At 34.7% G+C, this 18,278-nt stretch overlaps 2 protein-coding genes and 1 long non-coding RNA gene across 5 annotated transcripts; 2 read left to right on the forward strand and 1 right to left on the reverse strand.

The window, feature by feature from the left end:
• Nucleotides 1-10,018: 10,018 nt before the first annotated feature.
• On the forward strand, nt 10,019-13,193 carry LOC147533289 (cytochrome P450 81Q32-like). Its single transcript, XM_086646985.1, has 2 exons — nt 10,019-11,269; nt 12,364-13,193. The coding sequence occupies exons 1-2, from the start codon at nt 10,340-10,342 to the stop codon at nt 12,982-12,984; spliced, it is 1,551 nt and encodes a 516-aa protein (XP_086503111.1). The 5' UTR covers nt 10,019-10,339; the 3' UTR covers nt 12,985-13,193.
• Nucleotides 10,293-13,212, reverse strand: LOC147533290 (uncharacterized). The gene is made up of 2 exons (XR_015227439.1): nt 12,261-13,212; nt 10,293-12,212 (listed from the first exon to the last, which is right to left on the reverse strand). It is a non-coding gene; the product is annotated as an uncharacterized LOC147533290 (long non-coding RNA).
• Nucleotides 13,213-13,799: 587 nt separating this feature from the next.
• On the forward strand, nt 13,800-16,840 carry LOC147533291 (E3 ubiquitin-protein ligase UPL5-like). Of its 3 annotated transcripts, none has more exons than XM_086646986.1 (3): nt 13,800-13,866; nt 14,198-15,940; nt 16,085-16,840. In XM_086646986.1, the coding sequence occupies exons 2-3, from the start codon at nt 14,506-14,508 to the stop codon at nt 16,756-16,758; spliced, it is 2,109 nt and encodes a 702-aa protein (XP_086503112.1). In that variant the 5' UTR covers nt 13,800-13,866; nt 14,198-14,505; the 3' UTR covers nt 16,759-16,840. The 3 variants fall into 3 exon arrangements, with proteins under 3 accessions (XP_086503112.1, XP_086503114.1, XP_086503113.1); XM_086646988.1 differs by lacking the exon at nt 13,800-13,866 and having other exon boundaries at nt 14,099-14,290; nt 14,488-15,940; XM_086646987.1 differs by lacking the exon at nt 13,800-13,866 and having other exon boundaries at nt 14,145-14,290; nt 14,477-15,940.
• Nucleotides 16,841-18,278: the final 1,438 nt, after the last annotated feature.

Consider the following 18,278-nt stretch of genomic DNA (forward strand, 5'->3'; position numbering starts at 1 on the left):
TGGGCTACCAATTATTAGCATTTTCTTCAGAACCTTAGATAATTAAAGAGTTACTTGGACAAAGGAGCCCTAGATCCTCCAAATCTGATCAGAAAAGTATTAAAGAAAGCAGTGAGAGAGTTGGAATGAAATATCACATGAAAACAAGGATTGAAGTCGAATAAAACATTTCTATCACTTTAGACTCCATGACAACACGTCTAGATTTGAGTTGGCTTGCCACATAGAATTTCGGGTCCTAGTCGGTCGACCACTCAGGCCAAGGGGCATTTTTGGAACAATTAAACTTCCATTTGTGGAACGTGATAAAGATTGTTTTGGTTTTTTTATCTAGACCCAACTATTATTTTTTTTTTGTTAAGGGTAGACCCAACTATTATTTTTTTTTTTGATGAAACGAGGCCAATGCCTAAATTTATTAGCTACTTGAGCGAGAAATTATATTGGTTACATCTGCCGCCAACTGGCTTACAAGATAAGAAGGAGAATCATAGATCTCCAATGTTTGCTCTAAAATAGAATTAAAATATTGTTTCGCCAATAAGTGAGCTACAGAGTTTGCACTCCTAATACAGTGGTTGAACTTTATGTCTCGAAGTTTTTCCTTTCCCTTATGTATTTCTCTCATAGTAGTTCGAATTCGTCAAGGAATTTCTTCTAAATTCTTCGAACACGCACTTATGACCGTTTGTGAGTCTCCTTCAACTATACACACATACTCTGGTAACCTGTTTGCTGTCTCAATGGCCAATTTAACTGCTTGAGCTTCAGCTGCTGTCGAGATGGAGCACTTTCTGACAAAGGCCATAACAAATTCTCCTTGCGCATTTCGACATACTGCTGCTACCGACACCCTTCCATCGGCAAACGCTGCATCACAATTTATCTTAAGTTCTGTATCTCCTGGTGGGACCCGATAGGAGCTATGCTCCAATGCTTCTACAGTTGTATGTTCAATATTCAGGAGATTGCCCGAGTACTCCTTTTGTAATGTAACAACTTCCTGTAAAATTCGATAAGGATTTGGAATAACATGCTCGAACACACATTTATTTCGTGATTTCCATAGACACCAAGCTACATAAAACCGAAGCTCTGTGGCTTCTCCATTTCCAATATCCATAATCCATTTGCAGAGTAATTGTGTAAAATCCTCTTCTCCATCCACCCTAAGATGTAATGGGTAGTTCATCCATGTTTCTCTTGCAACTCTACAAGTTCTAAATAAGTGATCAATATCTTCATTCTCTTCTTTACACATATCGCATATTTTCGGAACATGTAGATTAAACTTTAGTGATTTTACCTTTGTTGGTAATGCATCATGCAATAATCTCCAAACAAAAGCTTTGACTCTTGGCATGAGATTATATTTTTTCCATATTTTTGTCCAAGATAAGCCATTCGGTAGCTCCATGTGAGTGGACGAGCTCGGTTGCTCCTTCAAGATAGTGGTATAAAGCGACTTAGTGGAGAAATTTCTTTTTTCCGTGTATACCCAAATTAGTTTATCTTCTTCTTCCTCGCTGTCCAATGGGATTTGTAGAATTGCCCTTTTTGATAAATCATCAAAAAGTTTGTCTAGCAACCTCCCATTCCATCTTCCATCTTCCTCCATAAGATCTTTCACTAAGAAAATATTTGGTACTTCTTCTTCCAACTCTTTCTTATGAGGTTTGAAACCTCTTATGTCCGGCACCCACGGGTCCTCCCAAATTCGAATATTATTTCCATTGCCTACCATGAAGCACATCCCCTGTTTTATATATGCCCGCATCTCCAGTAAACTTCTCCATGTTGAAGTGGAAGACGTTTTTATCTTATAAGTCCAGAAATTCGATGATTTTAAATATTTGGCTTTCAGCAATCTCACCTAAAGAGCATCCGGTTCCGTTATGAATCTCCATGTGAGTTTCTCAACTAGTGCTTGATTGACAAGACCCATATCACGAATTCCCAATCCCCCTTCTTTAATACTCGCTTGCATCTTCTTCCAATTCAAATAATGTAACTTTTTTGCCTCTGAACTATGTCCCACACCAAAAGTGTCTTCGGCGCTTTTCTATTTTCTCAACCACCCCCTTCGGAACTATGTTCGTAGAAAGAAAATAAATGGGAATTGAAGCTAATTCACTCTTTAGTAGAATCGTTCTACCAGCATGCGATAACGAAGACCTTTTCCACCCCGATAACTTCCTCTCTATCTTGTCGATAATAAACTCATAAGAGTTAATTTTGTGCTTCGGTTTCAGCAGGAAGTTCCCCAAATAAATATCATTAACCTTCATTTCTTTAACCCGTAACAAGTCCAGAATACTCTTCCTTTTTGCCATCGCACAATTTTTACTAAAGTGAATAGAAGATTTTTGATAATTGATTAACTGATCTGAGCAACTCGCATATAAATCCAGATTAATTTTTAGTTGCTTTATATTATATTCTGAGGCTGTTTCGAAGAAGAACAAATCATTTGCAAACATAAGGTGACTCACACTTGGAGCATATCTATTTATACGAAGTCCATTATATAAACCATTGTTTTCTGCATGACTTACCAGCTTAGTAAGTATTTCTGAGCACAGAATAAATAAATACGGGCTAAGCGGACAACCCTGTCGAAGTCCTCTTTTGCTATAGAAATACCCTTTCGGTCTCCCATTTATCAATAACGAGAAAGAAGCCGTCGAGACACAATTCATAATGAGGAGATGGGTGTTGTCCATAAAACCATACCTTCGAAGAACCTCACTCAAGAAATTCCAATCAACTCGGTCATATGCTTTTGTCATGTCAACCTTAAGAGCGAAAAACCCTTCTTTTGCCGTAGAATTAGCAATCGAATGAAATAGTTCTTGCGCAACAATTATATCATCAGCAATCTGTCTACCTGGCACAAAAGCATTCTGAGTAGGTGATATCAGTGAATTTAGTAATGGCCGAATCCTATTAGTAAGGATTTTTGTGACTATCTTGTATAGAACATTACAAAGTGAAATGGGTCGATAATCAATTGGAGACTCTGGGACTTGCACCTTAGGAATTAATGCAAGATAAGTATGGTTCATATTACTTGGCAATGTACCTGATTCGAAGATACTCCTTATTTGATCAGTTACCTCACCTCCTATAATTTCCCAACAATTCTTATAGAAAATAACAGAGTACCGGTATGGTCCCGGAGCTTTGCATGACTTCATTTTTTTAATAGTTTGTCATATTTCTTCTTTAGAAGGTACCACACTAATATCTTTATTTTCCACTGAATCAATGGGACTTGCAGGTAATGTTACCTCTTCTGGAAAGTCTGTAATATACTCCGCTCTTGAAGCCCTGTAGAAATGAGACAAAAAACATTAGTAATAACAGTAGGGTCCAAGACCAGCTCTGATCCTCCAATTTTACTGCCATAATGTTGTCTCAACTATTATTTGATCTCAATACTTATTTGTCCCACTATTATTTTTTTTGTCCCAAGCGTCCCTCTATTATTTGATCTGAATAATTATTTGTCTAACTATTTTATGATCTCAATTCTTATTTGCCTAACATGGGCTCATTTGCCCAACTATTGTTTGATCTAAATACTTATTTGTGGTTGTAAATTTCTAATGATCTTACTTTTAATTATATACAGACCAAACCTAACTTGGGCTCATTTGCCCAACTATTGTTTTGTTTTATGTCGAAGAATTGCCTAGCTATTATATATGAGCAAACCTAACATGAGCTTCCATATAGGCTTGTAAACTTTAGTTTATCGTTATAGACATTATCCGTATCTGATATTCGATAAGCTATCCGATAGTCGATAACCCGACGGATATTATATATTAATATCTTAATCTGAAAATATAATGGATATGGGATAATATCCGATATCGAAACAAAAATAAAATTTTATATTTTAAGTTTAAGTTTTTAGCCATTAGATTAAAATAATAAACTTCAACCATACATTTTATATATTATTATTGTTATTATTAATTTTTATTTTTTATATTATTTATCGGCTACGGATATTTATCAGATTGGATATTGGTGGATCCGACATCCGATAAAGAATATCCGAATCTGTATCCGAAATTTCATATTATATTTTAAAATTTGAATACAGATCGATGTCAAATATTTTGATATCCATTGGCAAGCTTACTTTCATATGAGTAGCTCACAAAGTGTATAACATTTTCAATTATAAAGTTAGGGCTCCCAAGTGAAGGCTCCTAACTCAAATTTAGTTTGTTTTATACATGTGTGATGTACGCGTGTAAAACTTCAATCTTATTATTCAATTATAAATTATTAGTTCTAAATTGAAATTAAAATTAGAATTTTAGTCCAATTTTCAAAAGAGAGGGTCTAAAAAGATGAAAATAAATAGAATGAACTTAGAAAAATGTTAACGAACATAAAATAAAACGGGTCCATGGGTATATATACCAAAATAATGTTCAAAAAAGGTTTATGATCAAATCTTCCCAAAATATGAATATTTAGTCCTTTTGCATTATGGACATGATAACTCATTCTTTATGAAATAACTACCGTCCATGTCCCTCCTACAAAAATCGCAGGATTTTTAATTTTTCGGGGTGAATCTGGAAAGTTTCTAATATGGGCGTGATTTGGGGGTTTTAAAGCAGCTAACGGTATAAACCCAAATTTGATTTTTCTCTCTCTTCTAAATCATTTTGGAAAGTAAATCTATTCCCAAATCGATTCAAAACAAAAACCCTAACCAAATCAATGTTCTCTCTCTATACATATTTGGAAACTAGTCTCTCTTTACAGATTTGGAAACCAAAACAATTTTCTCTCTCTTACTATCTAATTTTTTTTCGATTCAAATCAATTTTCTCTCACTTAAATTTCAGATTTGGAAAGAAAATATTTTCTAGGATCAATTAAGCGTGATTTGGGGGTTAATATACAAAACGTATGTATCACTTTCTCTCACTTAACTTTCAGATTTGGAAAAAATATAGTTTTCTGAGAATATTACAACAACATTTGTTTTCGTTTTTACTCATACATAACCACATATCGAATACAAAATTATGAAACAGGTTCGTAAATTATGTGTTATTTATGACGAGGCAACCATCATTTGTCATGTATACAACGTAATTTATCAAATGTATATGCGTCATGTTCAATAAATTACACATGATTTCTATTAAATTACACATCGTTTACATTTTGTTACAAAAAAACGTACTAAATCTTCTCTAGTTCAGAAAAGGTGCCCATCCATGTACTCTCCATTTGCAGTCTTGAGCAGGACAAATAACAATTACACTATATTGTGGAAGAGCATATCCAAATGCTTTTGCACCACCAGAAAACACCTGACCAACTTCAGTAAATATTTTATCCCAGTCATCAGATTTTAGTTTCGTTGACTTACTTTGATTTGATGATTCTGTTTGAAATTCCATCTGTTATATCAAATCTACACACATAAATACACATACATTAAACAAAAAAAATCATACATTGTATTATAAACTACATGTACAGTTCCGTAAATTATGTATAATGTTTGTCAAATTTTAACAATATTTGAAGGTTTTGAGTAGTTTGATCAGCTCAAGAAGGCTACTGTTTTGGGTGAAAAGTACGCGTAATGTAAATAAATAATACATAATTTATGTGCACTTATACGATGTTTTAGAATTTATTATAAATTATATATAATGTATAACAAATTACGCGTATTTTACATTCTCTTATAAAAACATCGTACATAAGATGTTTGCGTAATGTACTAGAAAGTATCAAAATTTACTGTAAATTACCTATATTGTATATTTTGTTATGATAAACGTATGGAATAACACCTGGTTCATAAAATTGTACGAAACCAAAGATCTGAGGTGATGAAATATCAGAAAATCAAGAAGCTTAAACCTAAATCTAAATCTAATGATATGATAATCGGATGAAAACAAAACATAATCGATCTGAAGGAATTAGTAAAGAAGGATTAAACATCGAGATCATAAATAGTTATGAATATCTTAGAGAGAGAAAATAAACCTCACAAATACGAAGTTAATGAATTAGTACACTAACATTTGAAAACAAAATCAAAATCTGTTATGTTCAATGTTAGAGAGAGAGAATTTATTACTTTAACCAGAGAAGCAATATTAGATCTTATCAATGGAACGAAACAAATACTTTAAGAATGTAAAATTGATAAAATATGAAGGATTCAACTGCTATAATGAAGATGGAACAATATTTTTGAGTTTAATGGAGGTTTATTAGATGATTCGGTTTTAGAGAGAGAAAATAAACATGTTTCCGTTATGGAGGATGATGAAGATAATGGTTACTTTGAATAGAAACGTGATTGGAGAGAGAAGGTGAGAGATAAAAATGGAAAAAGATATTTGTGGATTTTGACGGTAAATCAGTTATAATATATGAGGAAGGTTATATTAGGTATTATGATTTAATATGTATTCTAGGATTTTGTGTTTTCTCTCTAGATGTATGCAAATGGACTAGATATCCATTTACATTAATATTTTGAGTTTTAAACCCTTTATAGGATTAGAGAGGACTAAATTTCCTATTAGGGTCCGTTTTTTGGACTATAAGTTCAAAAATTCAAATAAAAAATTGATTTTTTTTAAATATAAATAAATAAATAAAAGAGTGGGCTGGATTCTCTTTTTTTAGAGGATCTACCTCATATTAGCTGTTCATAAGACAGAAAATGTTCTCAAATAAAAAAACTCTTGAAAATTTTTGTATTTCCCTGTACAACCCGCTTTTCTTTTGTTTTATCTCTTTTTTCTTTGGGTTTAAGTGGGGCGGAAGAAAAGAGGGAGGAAGTTAGGGGTTTAAGTGGAAAGAGAGAAGAAATACATACTGCATTTTTTTAAATGATGATAGCCGACAGGTGACCGGCCAACCTCTGGCAGGCGGAGACCGACAAAAAGAAAATGACAAAAGATAAGATGGGAAAGAGTTTTGAAGAGAGTGGTAGAAAAGGGAATTAAGTCAACAGTTAAAGTTGACTGTCGAAATAACTCAAAAGGGGGCCAAATAGAAGTGGATCATCTTTAGGGGGAAAATGGAATTAACCCTCCTTTTTTTTTCCTGCAATAGAGAAAGAGAATAATGGAGAGAAGAGAGAGCGAAGAGAAATAAAATGAGACTAAGACAAAATAATATCGGTGGTGCGACTCCGGTCGTGAGATCCAATTCCGACCAAAATAAGGAGAGTTAGTTTATAACGTGTGTGGCTCTCCCCTTTTTCATACTATCCCCGTACAATTTGGCTTAGAGGATTCTCCTTTAACATTTCCAAGAATAGTCTTCAACGTTTTCAGGTGTGTGCAGAATTAAGTTTATATTTCTTGGGCTTCAAAGATGGTATCACCTTGTTATTTTGGGTTGAGAGGTAGGCTGCTTAAGTTTTCATTTATGGTGTGTTTGGATAATGGAATCATGAATCCGCGGATTCATGAGTCCTTGGAATTCATGATTCCACGGATTCATGAATCCAAGTAATATTTTTTGGTGAGAAGAGAGAGCGAAGAGAAATAAAATGAGACTAAGACAAAACAATATCGGTGGTGCGACTCCGGTCGTGAGATCCAATTCCGACCAAAATAAGGAGAGTTAGTTTATAACGTGTGTGGCTTTCCCCTTTTTCATACTATCCCCGTACAATTTGGCTTAGAGGATTCTCCTTTAACATTTCCAAGAATAGTCTTCAACGTTTTCAGGTGTGTGCAGAATTAAGTTTATATTTCTTGGGCTTCAAAGATGGTATCACCTTGTTATTTTGGGTTGAGAGGTAGGCTGCTTAAGTTTTCATTTATGGTGTGTTTGGATAACGGAATCATGAATCCGCGGATTCATGAGTCCTTGGAATTCATGAATCCGCGGATTCATGAGTCCTTGGAATTCATGATTCCACGGATTCATGAATCCAAGTAATATTTTTTGGTTTGTTTGGCAACTAATAAGAATCCTATGATTTATTATTATTTGAGTATTTAAACGCTTCTTTAGAAAAAATATTGAATAAACCTTGTTCTCGAAACCCGTTTTTTCAAATATCGTTTCATATGAAGAAATATCAAAATTTGGGAAAAAACGGGTTTTGGAGAAAAAAAAAATTTCAGGGAAAACTGATTTTAGGGGAAAAAAATGATTTTTGAAAAAAATAATATTTTGAAGAAAAAATGATTTTCGATAAAAAAAATGATTTTCAGAGAAAAAATTATTTTTGGGAAAAATAATGTTTTTAAAATAATTATTTTGTTGAAGGAAATTTTTTTTGTTGATTTTAATTTTAAGAGTCCTAAGATTCTTGGTAGCCAAATAGACAAAGGATTCATGATTCCTACCAAATCCCACTTTTGATAGGAATCCTGCAACCAAACACACCATTAATTTAACTGGTAATTAAAATCTAAAAAATAACTCAAAATTAAGTGAGAATTGGACCTGCACCACCAAGATCCTCACACGCTCCTTCAAGTTCAACCAGTTGGGCTGCTTATACATTTTGTTATTTAGACAGATTGGGAACCATAAATATTTTTCAGGATGGTCTAAACTTTTTCTAAAGCACTTTTCTGAAAGCGAGAGTAGGCTATAACGCACCCTTGCTTACAACTAGATTCGCCACTGACGGAGAGTCCTTACAGAGTGGCTCCTAACCCCGGAGCTCCCATGTTGGGGCAAAGGGGCTGGGAGAAACCCCACCCCTATTGCTTTTGTTAAATTTGAATATTAAACAATATGTCCTAATTTCTAACGAGATCACGTTTCATAGAAATTATTGCATTCAAGAGACATCAAATTTTAATTTACAAAACCAGCCTAAAATTGGTATACACAACCAAACTAAATCTTTGAGATGCCAACAACCCTTGGCTCAAGTGGTAAGAGGTAAGTCTTCCAACTTAAAGGTCAAGGGTTCGAAGCACACGCTTACCAATTCAAAAAAAAAAAAACTAAATCTTTGAGATTTCAACGAAAAGAAAAAAAAAATGTAAGAGCATCTCCAATGCGAAATTCAAAAATCTCTATTCATTTTACGTGTCAAGTTCCAATTGAGATCCTCACTCTTAAGTGGCGAAAATAGAGATCCTCAATTTTTTTGTCTCCCCAATACAAAACTCTAAGCTTATCTTATTTGCTTATGTGGCGTAGTTATTTTTGTACACAAATAATTAATTACTTAGAAAATATAGAAAACTCGATTTCTATTGGTTGAAAATCAAATATTCATGAGTTGGACAATTAGAGATATCTCATAGAGTGTCCTCTTTAGATATCTCTATTCTACTCTCAACACGTCATCTTAGAGATCCAAATATAGTGTTGCATTGGAGAGAGTTTTTAAGAGAAAACTCTAAAAATCATATGTGACACTCAGAGTTTTTAAAATTGAGTTAAAAATCATATGTGACACTCAGAGTTTTTAAAATTGAGTGTTGCATTGGAGATGCTCTAAACTTTTGAGATCTATAGAGATAAGTCTCCACAGTCTTGCTTAGTTTCTATGGAAGATTTAGAAATTCTTGTAAAAACTCTGCTCCTTCTTTCTTTGTAATATAAGAAAAGGAAATTTGCAAGAAAATAGAGGACAAGACTAAAAATGATGATCCAATGGCTGATGCAATTCTTGGAAGATTCTAAAAAATAAGTGACTTTTACTCCAATACATGACCTCAGTACAAAGAAGACTGCTTTTCAAGATTATTTGAACCAAAAAAACCCTTTACTCCAATACATGACCTCAGTACAAAGAAGACTTTTACTCCAATGCAACACTCAATTTTAAAAACTCTCTCAAATATAGTGTTGCATTGGAGAGAGTTTTTAAGAGAAAACTCTAAAAATCATATGTGACACTCAGAGTTTTTAAAATTGAGTTAAAAATCATATGTGACACTCAGAGTTTTTAAAATTGAGTGTTGCATTGGAGATGCTCTAAACTTTTGAGATCTATAGAGATAAGTCTCCACAGTCTTGCTTAGTTTCTATGGAAGATTTAGAAATTCTTGTAAAAACTCTGCTCCTTCTTTCTTTGTAATATAAGAAAAGGAAATTTGCAAGAAAATAGAGGACAAGACTAAAAATGATGATCCAATGGCTGATGCAATTCTTGGAAGATTCTAAAAGATAAGTGACTTTTACTCCAATACATATCCTCAGTACAAAGAAGACTGCTTTTCAAGATTATTTGAACCAAAAAAACCCTTTATTCCAAGGAAGATTACTTACCATTCAAAACTTCTCAATATCCAAATCCAATTATAAATAAAAGCTTTGTTTTTTGTTTTGGTTCAAGAATTCTCACACCATGGAACCCTTCTCCCTCTTACTTCTATTCATAGCTTTGTTTTTCCTAACAAAGCTTCTTCTCACTCTCAATAAGAAGAATAAGAACCTCCCACCTAGCCCTCCTTCTCTACCAATAATTGGCCATCTTTACCTCTTAAAGAAACCCATTTATCGAACCTTATCAGTCATTTCGAATCAGTATGGTCCTATAACATTTCTCCGATTTGGTTCTAGACCCGTACTTGTTGTGTCTTCTCCATCTCTAGCCGAAGAATGTCTCGCCAAAAATGACGTAATCTTCGCGAACCGTCCCCAATTCCTAATAGGAAAACATTTAGGATACAATTACACAAACTTAGTATGGGCTCCATACGGTCCTCACTGGCGAAATCTACGAAGAATCACGACCCTTGAAATTTTCTCATCGAATCGTCTCCAAATGTTTTACAATATACGTGCAGATGAAGTCCGTTCCATGGTCCAACAACTAGTGTCACGAGCATCTTCGTCTCCTACAGTGGACATGAAATCAACATTTTTTCAGTTTACTTTGAACATTATGATGAGGATGATGGCAGGAAAAAGATATTACGGGGAGGATGTGAAAGAGTTGGAAGAAGCTATAAAGTTTCGAGAGATGATAAAGCAAACATTTATATTAGGAGGAGCCTCAAATATACAAGATTTCTTGCCTTGGGTGAAATGGATAGGTATTAATGGAGTAGAAAAGATGGCAATCAAATTGAAAGAAGATAGAGATGAATTCTTGCAAGAATTGATCGAAGAACGTCGAAGAATATTAAAGGAGAAGAGTAGTAATTACGAAGATTTAATTGATGATTATCGTGTAGAACATAGAAACAAGATGACTATGATTGATGTTTTATTGTCTCTACAACACAAGGAACCAGAATATTACACAGATCAAATGATCCGAGGAGTTATTGGGGTACTATTTCTTACCTTATTTACGTTTATTTATTTTGGTAAAGTTATACCTACTTAACATCATTGACTAGATTTCAAAAAAAAAAAAAAAAACATAATTGACTTCATTTTCTTAATATTTTTTTTTAGATAATTTTATTAGGTAATAGTTGATTCACAATTATAACCTCTCATGCTAGGTGCCTTGAGCCTTGAAAGCTCAGTATTCCTCATGAATTTAAAAGAGAGTGTGTCTACCCATTGCACTAAAAATTGGTAGATAACCCGAGAATATGTCAGTATTAGAGAAAAATTTTGCTAAAATATGAATTGGTTTTACACTTTCATTTTTATATTGTTTGAATTTCGATCATTTAGTACAACAACTTTTTGAATCTCCACTTGCTCAACTAACTCAGCATTCAAGGCTAGGTCTAATTAGGTCATAATCTTAACAAATGACTTATTGTTTTTTAAATTACTCTATTTATGAGCTCCATCTTATCAAACCACACAAATTTTTTAGGACACCATTTTTGCATTTGAATATGTCAATAAATTTGTTGAAAAACATGACATTGAAGGCTTTCCTGTTTATGAGTAAAGTAGAAGGTAGAGGACCAAGAGGTAGTGGAAAACTTGTGTGGGAATCCACTCACATAATAAAGACTACAAGGTTAAAAGTAAGATCCACTATGACCTTAGGAAATTTGTTTATTGTTAAAGTCAATGAAAGGATCCAATTGGTTTAGATGGGGTAATCAGAGTTCACAATTGGCCGCTCCGTGGTGAGTTTAGGCACGACTTTGTTACTATCATATCGTGCTTGGTACATTAAATGACATGTTATAAGTGGCTCAATATGAACAAATAGATCGCACTCCTTAGATCTCTATGTTTGATAGTCTCAAGATACGAATTGATTTAAAATTTGATTGATTATTACAGTGTCACCAAGGTATCACCTATTAGTGCTAAAGGCACATCCTTTCCACTTTGTTAATTAGTTTCACAAAAAATGGCGCACTTCTGAAATTTCATCAAATTAAGGGAAGATTATTTTCTCTTTTTTCGGTTTCTTTAATGTTTTTTATTGTTTCTGGATATTACTTTTAGGTTATGCTATCAGCGGGAACAGATACTTCATCAGGAACAATGGAGTGGGCAATGTCTTTATTGTTAAATAACCCAGAGACTCTAAAGAAGGCTCAAGATGAAATAGACATACACATAGGACAAGATCACTTGATCGAAGAATCTGATATCAACAAACTGCCATACCTCCACGCTATCATCATGGAAACACTTAGAATGTATCCAGCAGGGCCCCTACTAGTACCACATGAGTCATCTGAAGAGTGCAACATTGGTGGTTACTGTATCCCACGTGGTACGATACTAATGGTGAACATGTGGGCAATACAAAATGATCCCAACATATGGGAAGAGCCACATAAGTTCAGGCCGGAGAGATTTATAGGACTTGAAGGAACAAAAGAAGGGTTCAAGTTGATGCCATTTGGATCGGGAAGGAGGAGTTGTCCTGGAGAAGGGATGGCGATGCGTGTGATGGGATTGGCTTTGGGAGCTCTAATTCAATGTCTGGAATGGGAAAGAATTAGTGATGAAATGGTCGACATGACAGAAGGGACGGGACTCACTTTGCCTAGGGCTCGACCCTTGGTTGCTAAATGTAGGCCGCGTACAAAAATGCTTAATCTCATTTCTCAAATTTAATTAAGAACTTCTTTCATCAAAAAAAAATTTAATTAAGAACTTATAGTTTTATAAACTGTATGTAGTTATTAGTCTATCTATGTGCTTTTAGAGTAATTGGTGATCACAATTAGGAACAAAGACATGACTCTTATTTGTTTGAAAGGTTTCATGTATGAAGTCCAAATTAATTGAATTTGAGAAGAATATTACATCTAAATTTTGAGAAAGCCCAAGAAATTCTAGAAACCAGATGTTAAATTCTCCTTTAAAGTTTGGTTTATATACCAAGAGACTGACAATCGACTTCAATGTGCATTGGATGGAACGAACAATGGTTTAATATTTCCAGCGATGAGTTCATGACAAATAGACCGACAATCGACTTCTATATGCTTTGTTCGTTCATGGAAAAACAGATTTTGAGAAATATATAAAGCTTTTTTACTGTCACTATGGAGATTGGAGAGACATAAACCCTGTGTGAGACACTCATACGTCCTATAAGATGGCTTTTAACCATTTCAATTCACAAGTGGTCTTAGTCATAAATTGATGTTAGAGCAAAACCAGTGTGGGACTCGGGATCCGAATTTTGGGAGCCCCTAGATTTTGGGAGTCCCTGGGCTTTTCTCAATTCCAACGTCAGCTCCCAAATTCAAAATATGTATATGTGGTGTACGTGTGTGGGATTTGTGGACTACTGAAGATCGCAACGAATAACAGAACTATGGTGAAACACCCAGCATATCAGAGGGGTAAAATCGAAGTGGCCAAAGAGTGGGGGCTTCGTTACAACTACGAGGGCAGTAAGAGAGAGTGGTCCCCCACCCTTTAGTTGCCATCAATATTTATCCTATGTAATTTAGACTATGAATAATGTAATAATTTGTCGGGCTTTAGGCCTCTTCGTTGTCGGGCTTTAGGCCTCTTTCATTCTCAGTTTATATTAAGCGGTTATCGTGCTCATTACATCTCCATGATGCATCAATGTCTTGTAACGATTAACGTAGACCGTAGTCGAATTGCCAAAAAAAAAAAACGTAAGGGAGAGCGACGGTGACAGGTCTATACCGTCCAGGAAGCATCATCAAGTCCTCATTACACATTTGTGTTGTGGAAGGGCGCCTATGGCACAATTTTGGAGGACCTATAAAAGTAATGTTGGGCGCCAGAGCTGAGACCTTGTAATTTCGTCGATGGAAAGTGGAACCTTTCCCCTTCATTATTTCAGAGGAGAAACCTAAACGGAGAGGGACTCACCTCGCCGGCGACTCTTGACAAGAAAAGGTGACAGTAGAGCCAGTAGAGCGAGAGGATTTCACAGGTAATAAACACTTGATTGTTTATTACCCACCATTGATCAATCAATTCTAGGCTTTTACCAGTGGAAGATTAAATTATAATCAATCACACAGGTAAGAAATCCTAATTTTGAATATATAGTGAGTACCCAATTAGGATTTAGCATATCATAGCATTCTTATATTGCCCCAAATACATATAAAGTTAGGTCTTTTTTAGGTGTCTTATCTAAAAGTGATGAATTCCTTAGAAGATAAAGAGCTATTAAAACTTTTTGAGAAAAAACCAGGAGAGATTGAATTCATACCTAGTCTAGAATTCAGATCAAGTTGGAGGTATTTCTTTAATAAGAAGTATCATAAGCGAGCAGTTAGAGTCCTTAGAAATTTGGTCACATCTATTTCACCTCTCCTAGTGGACAGTATTGATTGCAATGGTGATGAATCAAGAGGAAAATATGTTATTGAGGGCTGTAAGTATTTCTTGAGTATGACCCCTAAAAACCGTAAGAAGACCGAGCATATTCAATTATTGGAGTGGTACTTAATGACTGACTTTCTGGTCTACTTATTCAAATCTCCCATAAAAAATAATAAAGAGATTGCCGAGGAATCAATTCGTCTCTTTCTCTATCCTAATATTCAGTCCTTTCCAATACACGTTCAACACCAATTTGGTTCTGTAGTTTTAAACTTTTGCGAAAATCTCCGTGACCATACAACAACTTCTGGGCGTTTATTGTACTTGTCTTGTCGTCACACATTCGCATCTTTACTCAACTCAATTGGTCCAGCAAACACAAACATTAGGAGACATTTTGGAGATCCGACGACTTTAATTGGTCAGTTTTATCCATTTATAAGGGAGCTCACGAAACAGTTACTTGAAAATATGAAGTTGATCAGGCAGTCGTGTTTCTGTAGAGTTCCATCTGTTTTGAAAGCACGATTTGAGAGTGATATCGGTGAGTTCTCTATATTTGCACTTCATATGTGTTCCAAAATTGAAGAGCATATGAGATCGGAAGGTCTACCACTTCTGTCGCTTCCTATCAACCTTGACATAGAAGAGCTCGAACCGTTCTGTGATGATTTTAATGAGTTGCTGAACAGCGTAGATCTTGGTCTTACGTATATGGATGACGGAGTCGAGTACACTAGATGTACTGTGTGTGAATTTAATCATGGTTGGTGTTATTATCTTCCAATTCTCAAGCAATTAGACATGATCTCTAAGCTTCATCCTCCTGCAGAAAATAACCTTTACTCTTGCTTGAATTCTCACCAAGTATCAATAAATAAGCTTATTATGAAATCGAAGAGAGCGGATGATCATCAATGGCTTCTTAAACATAAGAATTTAATTAGTGATGAATCTAGAGGACATTTGATCAAGATGATGCTTCCCGATTTGGTTAATAACCTGCAAAAGTTGATGGTGACCATTGACAGATCGAAGTTATTTGTTGATTCTTTCGAGCAGGTTGGGCTTGCAAACCCCATTTTGCTACGGAATGGTATTATTCCTCAGTTAAAAAATGAGGTCTCTTTAGAAGCAAGTCCTGCCTTCCTCAGAGAATGGCTCCTCTTGTTATGCCAACACCTGTTCAGTCCACAAAATTCACTCTTCCTATCATGTCCACATGACCATAAGAGGCTCTTTCCCAATCCAGGTATATGAGTTCATATTGTTGCAAATTGTTCTACCTTCTAAAATGTTGTTTATATTTTTGTTTTGTTATATGATACAGTTTCAGTGCCTCTCTTAATCGTCAGTCAATCTCTCTAATAGTTCTATTATCGTTTCTTGTTTGCAGCAAAAGTGGAAGCCCAACAACTGAAATATTACGGGTTTTGTGGTCGAGTGATAGCTTTAGCATTGATGCATAACGTGCAACTAGGCATTGGATTTGATCAGTTGTTTTTTCTTCAATTAGCCGGAAGATCAATCATTACGTTGGAAGATATACGATGTGCAGATCCATATATGTATAAAAGCTGCAAAGATATTATGGAGATGGATACTGAGCTCATAGATTCCGATGGTTTGGGACTGACATTTGTTTGGGAGGTCAATGAAGAAGAAGAGTTTGAGTCTAGTAGGAAAAGTGTGGAGTTGTGTCCAGGAGGGAATACATTGGTTGTGAATAGCATGAACAGAGAAGAGTATATACAACTTGTTATTCAACATTGCTTTGTCAACTCTATTGAAGAGAAAGTAAAACTATTTATACAAGGTCTTGATGATGTTCTCACTCGAAAGCGCCGAAAGATCTTTTTCCAGAGTATAGAGTTGGAAGATCTTGATCATATGTTGCTAGAAAAAACAAATTGTGAAAAAGAATCTGAAGACAGGAGCTACAATGAAGCTGGTAATGGTAGGAGTCCTTTTCAGAAAGTACTTGAAACCACCCTTCACGTGTATAGGGTAGAGTATTTTGATCAACCATTAGCATGTAAAGTACAGGCTGGACGTATTCCTTTCTGGTGATTATTTTTTTTTTTCGATGAGATTTCTGTTGAGTAGTTGTTCATTAGTCTATAGATTAACGGAAAGGGTTAATTTCTTATTACAAGCTTCCCTTATGACCCTTGAACCATATTTAGTTTCCTGCATTAATGATGTTGTCCTTTTATTACTGGCAAGGGTATAACTAGTGAGCGCCCGAACAGGGGGACACATACAGTTGTATCAAAGGCGTAATCTCAACCTTTGGAGATAAGTTTAGAAGGTGCAATTTTAACCATTAAAGAGAATTTGGAGATAAGTTTGTAAGGTATTATCTCGACCTTTTGAGGGGTATTATATCAACCTTCCGAGATTACTTTGGGAAATGTAATCTAAATAGCTGAAGATGATATATTCTAAAAGAAAATACCCTCTCTTATTATATAGATTATGTCCTTATTGGAGAAATGGCAAAAAAAAAAAAAAAACTAGTATTTTCTTTTTACTAGAAAAAATAGCCACTTTAGCTAAAGATTTGAAGTTATAGTTTCAGCCTAATATTTGGTCGAGGTAGGTGGATGAACAAAACAATTTTCTCATAATGATCAAAATATCCTTCAATATATCATTGAGTGATTATCACTTTCTTTTTTCCCTTATCAAGTGGCAGACATTACCAAATCACTTTCCTCTTTTAAGTTAACTTGAAATTAAATTTGGTTTTGATGAACTTCAACCCTTCATTCATCAATGGCAGAGATGAAAAATGGTTTGCAGAAGACGGTCTCCAAGCTCATCGCCACATGATGAAAATAAATTATGTGAAAATAATAAATCCAGTATAAAATAGTATTGAATCCTAGCTCATGGCCACTGACGGAGAATCCCATCACACCCAAGGATGAGACATATTTGATGGAACACCATTCTAAATTCGATCTCCTGGATGGTTTCTAACTCATTTAGCTAGAGTTTCTGCATGAATTTTACATGATTTAGAAACATAATTAAATTTGATGTTGATGAAGGATGGACTATGGGAGTAATTTCCCGATTTACTTGATGGGACTGATGGATTGCCATTGTATAGTTCTTCGTGCGTCTTGTAAGTAGTTCATCCGTCTTTGGTCTTGTAAGTAGTTCATCAGTCTTTGATTATCACTTTCAATGGTGATCAACTTCTAGTTATTAGTTGTTGCCCATCTTGCTCAGTTGCTCCTGATAGGATGGCTTTGGGTTCACTCTCTTTACTTGTTTAGGCTCTTAGAGTAGAGGTTTTGGCTGCAATGAATTAATGGTGTGTTTGGATGGCGGAATCATGAATCCGCGGATTCATGAGTCCTTGGGATTCATGATTCCACGGATTCATGAATCCTAGTAATATTTTTTGGCTTGTTTGGCAACTAAGAATCCTATGATTTATTATTATTTGAGTATTTTTTAAAAGTTTTTAGAAAAAATATGATTTTTGAAAAAAGTAATGACTTTGAAAAAAATAATGATTTTGTAGAAGGAAATATTTTTTTGTTGATTTTAAGTTTGAAATTTAGGTTCATTAATCC

Source organism: Eschscholzia californica, unplaced genomic scaffold (genome assembly GCF_041429995.1).
Source record: "Eschscholzia californica isolate CP2 unplaced genomic scaffold, dmEscCali1.0.p SCAF_6, whole genome shotgun sequence".
In the NCBI taxonomy this organism is placed as follows: Eukaryota; Viridiplantae; Streptophyta; class Magnoliopsida; order Ranunculales; family Papaveraceae; genus Eschscholzia; species Eschscholzia californica.

Coding starts and splice junctions, on each gene's coding strand:
- LOC147533291 (XM_086646986.1), top strand. CDS start 14,506: ATGAATTCCTTAGAAGATAAAGAGCTATTAAAACTTTTTGAGAAAAAA. Junction 15,941..16,084: donor GAGGCTCTTTCCCAATCCAG/GTATATGAGTTC, acceptor TCTTGTTTGCAG/CAAAAGTGGAAGCCCAACAA.
- LOC147533289 (XM_086646985.1), top strand. CDS start 10,340: ATGGAACCCTTCTCCCTCTTACTTCTATTCATAGCTTTGTTTTTCCTA. Junction 11,270..12,363: donor TGATCCGAGGAGTTATTGGG/GTACTATTTCTT, acceptor TATTACTTTTAG/GTTATGCTATCAGCGGGAAC.